This window comes from Rhineura floridana, chromosome 1 (genome assembly GCF_030035675.1).
Source record: "Rhineura floridana isolate rRhiFlo1 chromosome 1, rRhiFlo1.hap2, whole genome shotgun sequence".
Classification (NCBI taxonomy): Eukaryota; Metazoa; Chordata; class Lepidosauria; order Squamata; family Rhineuridae; genus Rhineura; species Rhineura floridana.
In genome coordinates this window covers 97,465,505-97,481,661 of record NC_084480.1, presented here as the reverse complement: position 1 = coordinate 97,481,661, position 16,157 = coordinate 97,465,505, and the positions used below count along the sequence as shown (strand labels likewise).

Below are 16,157 nucleotides of genomic sequence, written 5' to 3'. Positions count from 1 at the left end.
CCACAGGGAAGTTTATTTGTAACACAAATAAAGAATACCCCAGAGAATACAGCGCAAGAAACACCCAGATACATTCTTTATGAAATCTATAGCAAAGCATACCTTTATAAAACTAGCAGTTTTATAAACTTTAAACACTTTATAAAATTAGCAGTTGATTTGGGATTCAAACTCTTAAATTGCAAGCATTAGTCTATTAATGACATGTGTGCAAACTTGTAGTCAGACTACAAAAGTAAAAAATCTTACCCAGGTATAAGTCCTGGTGCTTCTGTTGCTAGAGTCTGCAATCCTTGCTGAATCTGTAGCAAAGCCTGCATAGCTCTAGGATTTGACATTGCAGATAACGTATCTGGATTCTGCATCTATTAAGAGAAACAGATGTGTCATACATGTGCAAACATGCTGAAGTGATTACTTTATAACAAACCCACAGACTTCCCTCCCTTTTCCCTTTCACTACTGCATGCAAAAATCCAGCTGTCTTTTTTTGAGAGGAAGGGGAAAGCGATGAAGCTTCCCCAATTCTACAATTACTTTGGCTTTTCCAGCTCAGGGGCTGACTGAATAGATGCTACTGAGCTTTCAGCAACAAGCCTATTCACATCTTGACATACATTTGCAGCATCCAAAGCCGTGGAGAGAGAAGAGTGAAGAGACACAGATAATGTTTAGGCTAGATTTCACTTTTCTATGAGAAGTATGAATTTAGAGCAACAGATCAAAACACGTGACTGCTGGAGAGGGCAGGAGTTTGGACACTTAAACAATTTGGTTGTGGAAAATATATGCAAATGCTTGTACCCCTAGAGATCAGTGAAATTCCTTGGGTGGTTGCATGAGAGCTCTGTGCTTTTGGAATAACAAAGTTCAGAAAAGTGAATAAACCAATTAACAAATATCACAAAGGGAAGATGTTCAGTGTTGGCATCATCTTCTGACTTACTTGTTGAAGGAAAGTTGGAATTTGTTGTCTCATTTGCTCTTGAAGTTGTGGATTCCCAGCAAACAAAGGGTTATTCAGCATCATCTGCAGGGATGAGTGAACATTTTATCAGTGTAGAGCTGCAGAATAAAAATTCCACTAAAACTCACTTAAGTTATGGTTAGAGCCTCTGCTGGAAAAATACATTGATGTCATGCCCTATTCATTTATTAGCCAGTTTCCAGAAAGCACAAACTGACTCAGAAAGACTCAGAGAACAGGCTACAATTACTTTTTATTCCAATATGGCTGATACAATCTCTCTACAAAAATACTATTTACACAAACCCTTCTTCCTGGCCAGAAATCAGAAAGCGGCAAACGTTAAAAGGCAGGGATGTAAATGTTTACCCACTGCTTGCAAGTAAAACAGGCATGCTGACCAGTGCCCTGGTTAGGCACTAGCTAGGGCTACTACTGCCAGTCTTAACGGGAGTCCTGTTATCAGGCAAGACTAATTTTGCACAGGGTGCATGCATGTGTCTGTCCCGCCCTTCCTCCCAGCAGGAGCCCAGGGTGAATATTCAGAAGTATTCTCTTACTACTTCACACATGCCCGCTATTAAAAACTCAGCTCAAATTAAGACTTTCCAATACATTCTCTCCAATGCACTGGGTTTCTGACAGAAGATTACAAAATTAAGCACAGCCTAAAAGGAAGAAGAGAAAGGCAGCCAGGATTTTTTTTGGGGGGGGGGGTAACGGAAGAAAGATTGTGTATCAGTAAGATTTGTCCAGCTTTTCTTCCCTCCAACCTGATCCTTGGAACATTTTGCTAGTTCCTCACTCATGCAAAAAATATTATACCTGTCATTAAAGGATTTGCAGACTTTACAGGACTCATAATTAGGCTTGCCTAGAATATTTCATGCAGATAGTTAAAATATTTCTTAAAAACCTGATGATGTATTTGGAATTCAGTGTTAGCTACATGATGTAACAAAAACAGTTAAAGCAGTATGTAGCTATAGGGTTCTTCCATAGAAACTCAAACAATCACCAAGAATGAGCAGAGCTCAAGGAGGCAGTCTAAATGCAGGAGAAAGAGCCCCCATGCAGGGCAAAATGCAATATTGCTTTTGAGTTTTGTAAGCTGACTTGTAATGGAAAGGCAGGATATAATTTTGTAAAAATTAGTTGACTAGAACGGCTGGAAATGTTGTTTTCCAGGCCCAATTCAAGGTGTTGGTTTTGACCTTTAAAACCCTACACGGTCTTGGCCCAGTCTATCTGAAAGAGCGCCTCCAGCTTCATCAAGGATGCCGCGTAACAAGATCAGCCTCAAAAGACCTTCTTTCTATCCCACCAGTTAAAACAGCTAGACTGGTGAGGACTAGGGAGAGGGCTTTTTCAGTTGTGGCTCCCACTCTGTGGAATTCCCTCCCAAACGATCTCTGCCATGCCCCCACTATGGTGAACTTCCGCCGGGCCTTGAAGACTTGGCTCTTCAGACAGGCTTTTGGTGTGGGTTAGGTTTTAGATTTTAATGTTTTAATACATTTGTATGTTTTTATGCTGTACGTCGCCCAGAGTGGCTGGATAACCAGACAGATGGGCGAATAATAAATCAAATAAATAAATAAAATAAATGGCAACTAGTAGGGGCAATGCTAAAGACAGAAGAGAAGCTGGGAGCAATGAAATAGAAGTCATCAGTCACAGGATACACAGCCTTTGAAGAATTAAAGAGACAATACAGGGAATCTTCAATTGTGCTGATGCTAAACAATTAAGAACAGGAGGGAATGACTAGCGGGATGTGCAGACATTTACAAGGATCTTTTACAGAATCTGGGAAGTAAGACCAACTCTATTGTGAGGTGTGGGGGGAGTTGTTTTGGTAATCTGGGGTGGTTTTTTTTGTTTTGTTTTAGTAATCTGGCCAAATACTAGTTTATCCTATTTACAAGACTGATCTACACAATTTATCCTAAGAGAAACCCAGGTTAGCAATAGCCTCCAGCTACAATTAATAATCCAGTAACACCCATCCCTATGTAGAACATAGGAAGCTCCCTTATACCAAGTCAGATCACTGATCAATCTAGCTCAGTACACCAACAAACCTCTTTTGGGATAGGCTGTAGCTTGGTGGTAGAGCATTTGCAGAAGGCCCCAGGTTCAATCCCCAACATCTCCAGGTATTTATTTATTTATTTATTTAATTTTATTTATTTATTTAATTAAGCTTATATACCGCCCGACTAGCAACAGCTCTCTGGGCGGTGAACATTAAAAATACAATAAAAATAACACAAAACTGTACACAAAACTGTACAGTCTAAAATCAAAATATAATAATTTAGAATTAACAGGAATTAAAATGCCTCAGAGAAGAGAAAGGTTTTAACCTGGCGCCGAAAAGATGATAGTGTCGGCGCCAGGCGCACCTCCTCGGGGAGACCATTCCATAGTTCGGGGGCCACCACTGAGAAGGCCCTAGATCTTGTCACCACTCTCCGGGCTTCCCTATGAGTCGGAACCCGGAGGAGGGCCTTCATAGTAGACCGTAGTGTACGGGCCGGTTCATATCGGGAGAGGCGTTCCGACAGATATCGTGGTCCCGCGTTGTATAAGGCTTTATAGGTAAGTACCAACACTTTGAATCTGGCCCGGAAGCATATTGGAAGCCAGTGCAAACGGGCTAGCACAGGTGTTATATGCTCAGACTGCTTAGTTCTTGTTAGCAGTCTGGCCGCCGCATTTTGCACTAGCTGTAGCTTCCGAATCGTCTTCAAAGGTAGCCCTACGTAAAGCGCATTGCAGTAGTCCAGGCGCGAGGTTACCATAGCATGTACCACTGATGAGAGGTCCTCCTTACTCAGATAGGGACGTAGCTGGGCTACCAACCGAAGTTGGTAGAACGCATTCCGGGCCACCGAGGCTACATGAGCCTCAAGTGTGAGGGAGGAGTCTAAGATGACTCCCAGACTACGCACCTGTTCCTTTAGGGGGAGTGTAACCCCATCCAGGACAGGGTATATATCCACCATCCGATCAGAGAAACCATCCACCAACAGCATCTCAGTCTTGTCAGGATTGAGTCTCAGTTTGTTAGTTCTCATCCAGTCCATTGTCGCAGCCAGGCAACGGTTCAGCACGTCGACTGCCTCACCTGAAGAAGATGTAAAGGAGAAGTAGAGCTGCGTGTCATCAGCGTACTGATGACAACGCACTCCAAAACTCCTGATGACCGCCCCCAGCGGCTTCATATAAATGTTAAAAAGCATGGGAGACAGAACCGAACCCTGCGGGACCCCACATTGGAGAACCCACGGTGTCGAGCAATGTTCCCCAAGCACTATCTTCTGGAGACGACCCGCTAAGTAGGAGCGGAACCACTGCCAAGCAGTGCCTCCAACTCCCAATTCCGCAAGCCTCTCCAGAAGGATACCATGGTCGATGGTATCAAAAGCCGCTGAGAGGTCAAGGAGAATCAACAGAGTTACACTCCCTCTGTCTCTCTCCCGACATAGGTCATCAAACAGGGCGACCAAGGCAGTCTCAGTGCCAAAACCAGGCCTGAACCCCGATTGAAATGGATCTAGATAATCGGTTTCATCCAATAGCGCCTGGGGCTGGTCAGCAACCACACGTTCCAGGATCTTGCCCAGGAACGGAACATTGGCCACTGGTCTGTAGCTGCTGACATCCTCTGGGTCCAAGGAAGGTTTTTTCAGGAGTGGTCTCACTGCCGCCTCTTTCAGACAGCCAGGGACCACTCCCTCTCGTAAAGAGGCATTAATCACTTCCTTGGCCCAGCCAACTGTTCCTTCCTTGCTAGTTTTAATTAGCCAAGAGGGGCAAGGATCCAGTACCGAAGTGGTCGCACGAACCTGTCCAAGCACCTTGTCCACGTCCTCGAACTGAACCAACTGAAACTCATCCAACAAAACATGACAAGACTGTGCTCCGGACACCTCAGTAGGATTAACTGCCATTAAATAGGAGTCTAAGTCCCGGCGAATGCATGAGATCTTATGCTGGAAGTGTTCAGCAAAGGTAGTGATGGAAATGTCCCATCTGGAACCCTGGAGAACTGCTGCTGCTCAGTGTGGATGATACTGAGCTAAGTGGGCCACTGGTATAAGGCAGCTTCCTAACTCACTACACTGACTACTCAGGATTTCAGACTGGGGACATTCCCAGTCAGGGACTGAACTATGCTCCACCACTTAGCTACAGTCTTTCCAAATTAAGACTTTGGATAAAATGAGATTTGGAATAATATATCAATAGAAGTCCTAACTGGGATGCCTTACCAGCTGTTGCAAGTAAAAATACTGCATTCCAACTCATCATGTATTTTAGGACTTACCTGGGCTGCAAGGTCAGGGTTCTGGCTCAATGACTGCATCATGCTTCTCATGTAGGGAGCAGACAACATATTCTGCATTAACTGTGGGTTTTCTGTTATTTGCTGCAACAAGCTCTGCATTCCAGGTGTGTTGAACATACCAGCTTTAAAGAAGAAGAGATAACGTTCAGCAATTCAGAGAATCGGCACCACTTACGAGTCAACATCACTTCATTATCAATGACTGAAGAGACACACAATTCAATAGCAAAAGTAAATACAAACATATTGCTGGTTTGTAGTGGACAGCAGCCGTAACTGCTTGGAAAGTTATATTAAACTAATTTGGATTATGAGCTAAAGTCCAAACTGCAGTGAGAAGAGAGCTAACATACACACCCTTTATGACTATCTATTTTCAAGAAAGCTAACAGAACTGCAGCATAGTGAACGTACCTCCTAGACCTGGTCCCAAATTTGGCATTGTTGAAGTCTGTCCTGTGTTTCCAGTGCTACTACTTCCAACACTGCTGCTTCCTCCACTGTCTCCACTGTTGCTGCCACTGTTTGGCGAGCTCTGTGTGCCGGACTGAGGAGCCCAAGGATTTGGCAAAGGGTCTCTGTTTTCTGTGCGAGATGGCTGGCTGTCTCCACCTGAAGAATTGCTTACTAATGAAGCAAATGGATTGCCTCCAAACTACAAAAGAAAATGTTTATGAACAAATAAAATTAAGGAGCACAATTCTCATTCAGGAGTGCTAAGCAGAACAGGTATTTAGTTGCATGAGCATGATTTCACTGCTTTGCTGAATGCTAAAGGATCATGGTCCTTAGAAGGGTTGCCCACCAACTTGTTCAAAACCATAATGTAAGATTGTGCAGTGGCAATGATCAAGATTAGTATTCCAACTTTTTCCCTATGAGTCCGGCCATCACAGCGGGTATTAGCTCCACCTATCGTGCGAAGGCAAGAATGTCTTTGAAGTCAAGACTAGGGGCGTCAGGCCCCTCCCACTCTCCAGTTCATTCTTGCCTTCCTGCGAACAAGATTGAAATCCTATCATTGAGATCCTATAGCGTAGAATTTAGCTAAGTTGTTTTCGTATTTGTTTATTTTGTGTTTAAATGTCATTTATCTCTGTTGCTTGTTTGAGGTTCTTTCTTCAGAGACCGCGGCTGAGGTTCTCCCTGATTGGTCTTTAACCTTTTATTTTTCGTTTATTCTCTTGCTTGTTTGAGGACCCCCACAAAGACCGCGGCTGCGGTGTTCTGTGGTTTTCTGGCCGTTTTGAGCTTCGGGAGATCGCAGCTCTTTCTCTCCCGTAGCGGTTTTTCCCTGTCTCAAGCCGCACTCTGTGGAGCCCTTGGAGAGACCGCGGCTGCGGTTCTCTCCCAGGCGGGAGCCTGCGGCTGCGGCTCCCTGCCTTTTTTCCAACCTTTTTTTACCTGCCGGGGTTCTGCCTCCCTAGAGCCTGGTGATCTGGCTCTCTCTCCGCAAATTTAATTTCGCCGCGGAGAGCCCTGCTCCCGGCGACGGCAGCGGCTTGCCTCCTGCTGCCTCATCCCTCACAGGCTTCTCTCGGCACTTTGATTTCGCCGCGGAGAGTCCTGCTCCCGGCGGCGGCAGCGGCTTGCCTACCGCTGCCTTATCCCGCACAGGCTTCTATCTGCTCTTTCTTCTTGGGGGTTTTCTTGGAGCCGCTAGTGCGGCTATTGGCCCCGCGGCTCCCCCTGCGAGGCTGTGCTGAACTACCCTTCCCCCAGTTTGTTACCAGACGGCCGCCATTGCTCTGTCTTTCTCCTCCATTTTTAGATCATTTTTTCCCGCCATTTTTGTTGAATTCAAATTTCCCGCCTTTTTTGTTACCCCTTTATTAAACATCGGATACCTTCCCTGCAAGCTATCTGTATGTGTGTTGTAGACAGAGTTACACAGGGCTTCCTCACACACAAAATTACTGTGACTGTATCATCAAGGCTGGAGTTTTAATACAGTGGCTGACTTGTACTAAATTTGAATTATATTCAGTACCATCAAGGCTGGAGCTTTAAATCAGTGGCTGACCTGTACTAAATCTGAATTATATTCAGTATTATCAAGACTGGAGCTTTAATATCAGTGGCTGACTCGTACTAAATCTGAATTATATTCAGTATTATCAAGGCTGGAGCTTTAAGATCAGTGGCTGACTTGTACTAAATTTGAATTATATTCAATATCATCAAGGCTGGAGCTTTAATATCAGTGGCTGACTTCTACTAACTGAATTATATTCAGTATTATCAAGGCTAGAGCTTTAATATCAGTGGCTGACCTGTACTAAATCTGAATTATATTCAGTGTTACCAAGGCTGGAGCTTTAATATCAGTGGCTGACTTGCACTAAATCTGAATCATATTCAGTATTATCACGGCTGGAGCTTTAATATCAGTGACTGACTTGTACTAAATCTGAATTATATTCAGTATTATCAAGGCTGAAGCTTTAATATCAGTGGCTGACTTGTACTAAATCTGAATTATATTCAGTATTATCAAGGCTGGAGCTTTAATTTCAGTGGCTGACTTGTACTGAATCTGAATTATATTCAGTATTATCAAGGCTGGAGCTTTAATATCAGTGCCAGCAGCACACCACAAGCAGCCAATATGGCCTGTAATGAGCTTCTTTTTTCAGAGTCTTACTACGAAGCTTATTCTGCCTCTTATTAGGAATACTTTCTTGCTAGGTGAAGTTGAAGTTAGGGATGGGGAACCTGTGGACCCCCAGATGTTGTCCAGATGGGAATGCCCTGCACCACCTCTTTCTTCTATCTGAAGAAGTGAGTAGCACATTTAAAGTAAAATGTTCAACAACATTTTCAGTCATTTTGGAGAACTTCCAACAAAGGCCATTCAATGAAGCTGAAGGTTGGAAGATGCAGGGCAAAAGGAGATGGTACTTTACATGGTACATAGTTAAGCTATGGAATTCAGTCCAAGCTATAGTGATGGCCACCAACTTGGATGGCCTTAAAAAGGAATTGGAGGAAGTATGCTTCTGAGTAACAGTCACTGGAAAGCACAAGAGAGAAGAATGTTGGCACATTCATGTCCTGCTTGCAGGCGTCCCCACTGTGAGAACATGATGCTTGACTAGACAGACCTTTGGTATGATACAGTATGCTTTTTCTTCTGTTTAAATTAAGTGGACAGTTACTGTTTTTAAAGCAGAATATTTCAAAACTGTCATGGCATCAAGGAAAAATAGTAACTGTAAAGGTAAGCATTTATGATTTCTGAACTATTTCTTCATCTCACACCAGAACTGAATGCTATAGTTGATACTGGATTGCTGCTGAAAAACCGAAGCCTTGTGATTGTTTCTCCTCCACTGCAAACATTTAGTCATTGTTACTGGTGTCATGATGTCATTACACCGCTGTAGACACCTACTGAAAACTCTTCTGTTTTAACAGGCCTATCCAGATACATGATTTGGTTATATGTTTTAAAATTTGTTTAATGTTTTTTACTGTGTTGTTTTTAAATGTTTTAGATGCTTTCAATTGTTTTCAAACGTTACACACACACACACACAATTTTATTTTTATTGTATAGTTTTGCTTTATCACAGCTGTCTTTGCTGCCCTGGGCTCCTTTGGGAGGAAGGGGGGGATATACCTTTAATAAATAAATGTCATACACTCTCACATCCTCATTCCACATTACTAGCTGTGGGTGGCAGGGAAATGATATAGACTAAGTCTATCTAAATGTTACAGGATGAAAGAAGAGCACTCAACACAGGGTTGCTGTTTTTGGCAGCAGTTCTCTTCAGGCATAGCATCTTATGAGATGCAACTCCAAACAGAGACATATCATTTTTTTTTAGCCGAGGCAAAACAATTTACCCCAGCTTGCACTGTTCCCAACCAGTCCTCACCTGCTCTTGTGCTGCATTCAGCATTGGCTCCTGTATATCTGTGTACATGCGTCGCAAAGCATTATAACCACCAGGTATACTTTCAAGGTTGCTCAAGGCACGGTCCTGGTTTCTCATCATTTCTTGCATCATTGCAGGGTTTCTAGCAAGTTCTAAAGTCTGGGAAATAAAAGAATTCATATTAGAAACACAACTCTTCCAAAAGCTGTGAAGACTGGGGTCTGAAGAGCTACTTTAAGAGTGTTCAACGGCTTGCAAATATAGAGTACCGGTAGCTTGTTTTTTAAAAAATTGTTTTTGCAACCCAGGTGTTATCAAGCTGTTTTTAAATCTCTTGTCAGTTTTAGAAGTACTTTGCCGTGTCATATTTCTGTAAAACCAAGTCTAATGCTATCCTGGATGCATGGAATTAATTGTGGGTTTTTTATTGTTGGATGTGTAGAGTAGTTAAAATGCAATAGCTGCCCTCAAGCTCAACACTTTGCATTACCTAAAGAAGTTCAGTTTATTAACTGAAGAAAAAAAAAAAGAGAAATCATGGAAGTGGTGTCAATTCCCCCTATAGCAAGACACAATGAGCCATGTTCAGACCATTATCCAAGGCTTTGTAAACTATGGATGATCACAGTGACCACACACTCCTCACTTCATTCCTCCTGTCACACACTGGCTTCAGAGCAAAGACACTAGTTTGCATTAACCAGAGTTCTCAACTATACCTGAAGTAGACAACTCTGGTTGAATATTGGTTAACAAATGAAGAATAAAAGCCAGGGGTGAGGGAGGAGTGCACAGCAATGGCACTTGTCCCTGACTTCATAAATTATTGTTTATTAACCCATGGGTGATCATCCTAACTGTCAACTTGAATGAATTGTGTTGGACCTTAATGTATAGTTCAGTGGTAGAACACATGCTCTGCATAAAGGTTCAATCTGTGGCAAATCTAATGAAAGGTTTCAGGAAGGCAGACCTTGGAGAGTTGCTGCCAGCCACAGTTGACAATATTGGGCAAAATGGGCCAATGGTTTGACTCTGTCTAAGTCAGTTTTCATTATGTGAAAGGGGGGGGGAAGACAAGAAAAAACACTCTTTGTAAGTATTTGAGCAGTCATGTTACATTAACAGTCTGTCAAGAAATATGTTTACAATATGCACAGATGAATCTGCATACAAATCTGTAAATACCGACTTTATAGACCAAACAATTTAACATACCTGTCTCATTATATCTGGATTATTAAGCATATGGCTGATCTCTGGATTTCGTTGTATCAACTGCTGCATCTGAGGATTAGCCATAATTAACTGCCTCATTAGGTCTGGATTTGAAAGCATGCTCTGAACAAAGGGATTCTCCATAATCTGAACCATCATCTCTGGATTGGACATAAGCTGTCGCTGCATTTGACTCTGTAATTCTGAGAAGTTTGAGGTGTTCAGGCCTAGGCTACTCAGGCTTGCAAGTCCTCCAAGACCACCTTTTGGGGAACAAACAAAAGAAGTTGATTTACTGTTCCTGGTATTTTCCTAGATCAGCTTCGATTTGTGCCAATTTTTCTAATTCAAGACTGTTAATCAGATTTCTTCATGTCATAATGCAGCAATACCTCCAATACTTTATCTGTTGTGTAATTGTTTTCACATCACAGAAACATTCAACTGATAGCCAATACTTTCTAAGCCAATACTTTTCAAGCTGTCAAACAAACAAGTCTGTTGAAAATATAGACTAGGACATAGATAGCACTGTTAGCATTCCAAGTATCTCTATGTTTTAGTAAATATTTTAATAAATGTTATCTAACAGAATTTTTTGACTAGAACTAATTCAGACTTGGAGGGAAAACGTTTTGCAATGTAGCTCCCCTGCAGCTTCAGCTGAATGAATGTGATGCAGCATTTTGCTGAAGCAGGCCTACGTATTGGTTGCTGCTAGGATGCGAGACTATGTACACCACCTTGAATTCCATAAATTGCCAAGGATAAAAATGTAACAAAAATAATAAAGGGAATTCTCTTCCCACACACACACACACATTTTACTTTAACAACATCAGTTCATGATATTGTACAGCAATTTGCTTGTATTTGCATTTTGTCTTTTTGTTAATTTTTTTTAAATTTTATATAGCACTCTTAAATACATATTTAACAAACCACGGTTTATTAGATTGAAAACAAGTGTAGTGGGAATGTGGTCCTTCCTCTGTGGCACTGTAATTCAGTACTTTGGGCATTTCATAAACTACCTGTAATACCTGAATCGGGAAACTGCAGCTTTCAAAGCATGGAAAGCCACACACTTGGGGCTATTTATAATATCTGGGGTACCCTGTTCAGTGCAGTAATCTCCAGAGAACTAGTGGTTTTTGGTTCAATTTTACATGAATAAAAGGAGTTGCTATTCTTAATCATCCCCCAATATTCTGTTCATTTAAAAAACAAATTTCAAATCCTTTTGATTGAGGATGTGCTGTCTGTGTCTTGTATCCAAAGTAGCTCTAAGTCTCTCATTCTGTTAGTGCATGGATTTACACTTGTGTAACAGAACTTTCTCTCCTCTCCTTCCCCTGCCTGCCCCATAGATCTATTCTGGGGGGGGGGGTTCTCCCAACCCTCCAGAGCAGAATGGGGGAGGGTGCAGGACACATGTAGGGGGAGGAGGGGGGAAGTTCCATTGTGCAAGCATGAATCCTTGCTAACAGAATGATGGCATTGGATACCACTGTCTTCTGAAAGCTTAAATAATGACAAGCGGGTCTTGAAGCAGAGATCTTCCTCCCACCCTCCGAAGTTCCTGTTTAACTTCTGCCTCTTTTTTCTCATTCAACACCTTTTCTTCCACTATCCCACAGAACATCTCCAAATATTTTTAACTGAGTGAAACCGAGCATCCTCACCTCCCTTCTGTCCTGACTACATCAATTACTTTTCAAGACCTCTGATCACTAATTCTTTTATACAACATCAAACATACTTTGGGAACTAAACAATTAATTGTAGATTGAACAAAAATTAGATATTTCTTTCCCAAGCACAGAACATTGCTCTCCAATTTCAGTACTTAAGAGTTTGGGGCATCGGTATTTTGATGCCTAGAAGGCCTTGATCACAGCTAGTCTGACCCCAAGCTGTTGTTAGAAGCTGCTTTCCACAGATACTTTTACCTATTAATATCTCCCCCTTTCCATTTGTGAGAAGATACTGTGCTTTTCATTTGTTCTCCTGTATTCTGTGAAAAAGCTAAACTAAGCCGCTCAGTACTATTAACTACTGTTTTACAGTTGTCTTGACAACTCTAAAAACATCTTTTATTAGAACCTTATTTTCACTAGTCTTCTCACAATATATCCCGGATGACTGAATGTGTGCAGAGGGAGGAGCAGGATCATAGTGGCAAGTTCATCCCAACCCCCCAACTTACAGTAATTCAATTAACATCTGCATGGAGCCCTAGAAAAGTAAGGTTCTCAAATGCAGTGAGGAGAAGTCTCATCACTGCTCGCACAATGTGGGATGTGTGCATACAACTGTACATGAATCGTACACATCCCTCATTGTGCAAGCAGTGATGGGACTTCTCCTTCCTCTCTTCTCCCCTACAGTCCCTGTGCACTTCCAATCTGCTCAAGAACGTACCACAACCCTCCAGAGCAGATTTTGGGGACACACAAGGGGCTGGAAATAGGAGGAAACCTATTCTGCCAATAGCCTTTGTTCCACTGGCAGACACACATCACTGGATTTCACCACAGGCTCCATGCTGACATTTAACTGAACCTAGCACCATACACATTTATTCACTCACCTATATATGTAAAGCGAACACTTATTGAGTAATCCAGCAATATAATCACATCCAACTAGAGCTCAATTAGGAAACGCCCCTCTTCCCATTCTCTTCATCGAACAGTGGTAAGCAGCACACCAGGTATTTCTATAGCTCTTTTTTAAAAGGTGAGATGAAATATGTTCAACCTCACTGCTACTCACTAAAAACTAGAAACAACTTTTATAACACACACAAATACAAACTTTACTTGAAAAATATAGTTACAGCAAGACAAATGTATTTGATAAAGTAGTTTGTAAGATTCAAACATCTGACCTATTTTAGGAAAAGCATTAGTATTATTTGAGAAGCTTTCCAACACCATGGAACCTTACCCAAACCAAAAGGGCTGGTGTTTGTCGAATTTGTAGAGGTACTACTGGTGGATGCTGTTGTGGTAGCAGTACTCCCTGCAGTAGTTGTTTGCTGAGCTGAATTGTCATGTGACCTAAAAATACATATAAAAACAACAACACTAACTAATGAGGCAATTTAGCAGAGAGATGCAGAACAAAAAGGTTATCAGAAAAGCCTACTAAAATACTAATTATATAGCCAGCATGGATTTTTCACATTCTAACACGTTCATATGTTTCACATACCCCCCATGCCATTCTGATGCTTCCCATCAGCTCATTTCAAAACAAAATCTTACAAAACATATAGTCCTGAACTCAGAAACTCATGCTTAACAACCCTTTAAGTTTTCATGGCGATACACAAAACAGAGAGAATCAAGAGTTCTAAGTGTAAAACAAGAGGGGGGAAATCCAGACCCCTGTTGGACTTTTTTCTGTCAGTGGTCTTATAATTTGTTGGAATCAGTTAAAAATCAGTCATGTTCACAGAGTACCTGCAATCATATTACTGACCTTGCCCCATACTCTGACCTTCATCTTCTGCAATTTAAAAGTTAAAAAAATGTATGGCTGATTTTTAATTAATTTAAGACATTTAACATTGGAGTCTATGATAGGACAGGCATGCTCAATAAGAACCAACTGTCAGTGTTCTACAAGCCAGACCAACAGCTGCTTGGCTTAGCTAAATGAGGGGGCCACACCCATGCCAGACATTTATTCCACTGGTCAGTAATGGCTTCCCCCAAAGAATTATGGGAAGTATAGTTTGTGAGACTTCTTAGGAGACACCCTATTTCCTCACAGAACTACAATTCCCAGAAGAGGGGCTGAGTGTTAAACCACTCTGGCCACTAGAGCTCTGTCAAGGGAATAGGAGTGTGCAATCAGGACTGCATCTCCAAAGACGTAAATTAATTTTTTATATATATTTGTTGGTGTTCTTAGTTCGCTTCTTTCCTAACAGTGTTACTACTGTTTCTACAAAGAATCTAACCTAGATGGTTATATTTCACTCATTATTCATCCTAGAAATCTGTGTCAGATTTTTATTAATTTCGAAGGCTTTTATTGGTCAATGTCAAATGATGGTAAAGACAGCCTTTTGTGTTTCAAACTGGAGGTTATATTCTATTTCGGGTGCACTAACAATTAAATCTGAAAATACAGTTTGATGCAAAATTAGACTTATTTCAAAGTGTTGATTCAAATGAATCTAGCTGTTGGAAAAGAACAAACTTGGCCTGCCCAAGATGCATGTGTTCAGCCTGCTATGCTTAAGCCACTCTACTTAAGGAAGGGTGGGCATGGTCAATTAAAAATATACAGCAAACCGAGAAATTTGCTAGAATGTATTTCACCCCCGCACACACTGTTTTATCTCATGCAAACTGAGACACTTCTCATGTTCAATGGAGACTATTCTGCAGAACAGTCAGTGCCATTATTCCACAATTGTTTTTGGGTTTTTTTAGTGTAAATTATGCAAAGTGTTGCTGTATGGCTCTCTGAACTATATCAACTGTCTTAATATTTTTGCTTCCTCCCTGGTAAAACAAGATCAGCACAGCACATGTCTTGTTTCTGTTATCTGATTGCAGGTGTTACCACCACTCACCATATGCTCAAAGGCACATGTTACCAAATTCTTCCAAGCTACAGGAAGTGGATTGGACTGTGAAAGACCAACCCAAATGGTGTTTGCATTTTGACAAATTTGTAGGGCAGTACAATATCTCAGAGAGGTCAGGCCTCCTGCTCTCCTGGTACATTCACTACAGTTGCCCAATTTCCCTGCTTTTTAAAGTTTGATAGAAATATCTGTTGGCTATAGGTATGTTCTTAAACCACAAAGGTTTTTTGCCTAATAGTGAATTAGCACTTGAATATGGACATTCAGAAGCAATTTAACAGATGTTAGGCACGTTCAAATGCTTTTTCTCCCAAAACCAGAATTATTGTGTTCATATTTTAATAGACTGTTTTGACTTTTCATAAGATCATCTGGGTCACTTCAATAATACTTCCAGAATATATAATTCAAGGAAGGCCTCAATTTTTGCCTATCATGGGAGAAGAAATGAATGAAACAATTTGGAGACAAGAACCACATATGAGGAAATGATATGAATTCACACCAAATTAATTACCAGTGGAGTTAATAATGTCTTCCAATAGTACACTGGTCTTCCAACTGGTGGTTCAGGGCCCATATGTAGGTTGTATTCCAACCAAAGATAGGCCAAACCAGTTTAAGTACCACCACCATCTTCTTTGTTGTTTAGGGGCTTTTCTTTAAAGAAGAGGATGGTGAAGGCAAAAGCAGAGAGGGATAAGAATAACCATATGCAAAGGGGACTAGAGCTCCTTTACATTTGATCATTGCACAGAGAAGAAAATTCTATTCTTTGTATGTGGTCCCACTAGGGACAGGAATAAACCTAGCAGTTTTATTGTATTATACATGTCTATAGTCTTGTGTTGCAGCTTTGGGTTAAAGTGAAGTCCTGGATCTGAAAAGGTTAAAGGCCTTAACACTGTCACATGACATACTGACCTATCAGCTCTTAATAACCTATAGTAAAATTTCAAAATACCAACTTTGTGTGCAGTTCATATAGCTATGGACTGCAGTCATTGTATTCAATGCACCTACTTTTATTTCTAATTAACAATATTTGCAGTAAGTTAGGCTAGCCACAGAAGCAAAGAGGAAAAGCAAGAGCACAAAAAATTTAGTTCAGCTCCTACTGAC

General features: G+C 41.3%; 1 protein-coding gene across 1 annotated transcript in view; it reads right to left on the bottom strand.

Annotated features, from left to right (window-relative positions):
• The window catches only part of UBQLN1 (ubiquilin 1), a 37,350-nt gene that overhangs the window by 2,421 nt on the left and 18,772 nt on the right, over positions 1–16,157 (bottom strand). The window contains exons 3-9 of the mRNA XM_061627089.1: positions 13,379–13,491; positions 10,427–10,689; positions 9,209–9,367; positions 5,739–5,979; positions 5,304–5,446; positions 947–1,030; positions 250–365 (exon numbers count right to left, since the gene is read on the bottom strand). Of these exons, the coding sequence (XP_061483073.1) occupies positions 250–365; positions 947–1,030; positions 5,304–5,446; positions 5,739–5,979; positions 9,209–9,367; positions 10,427–10,689; positions 13,379–13,491 (1,119 nt within the window). The remainder of the gene's footprint in view (positions 1–249; positions 366–946; positions 1,031–5,303; positions 5,447–5,738; positions 5,980–9,208; positions 9,368–10,426; positions 10,690–13,378; positions 13,492–16,157) is intronic.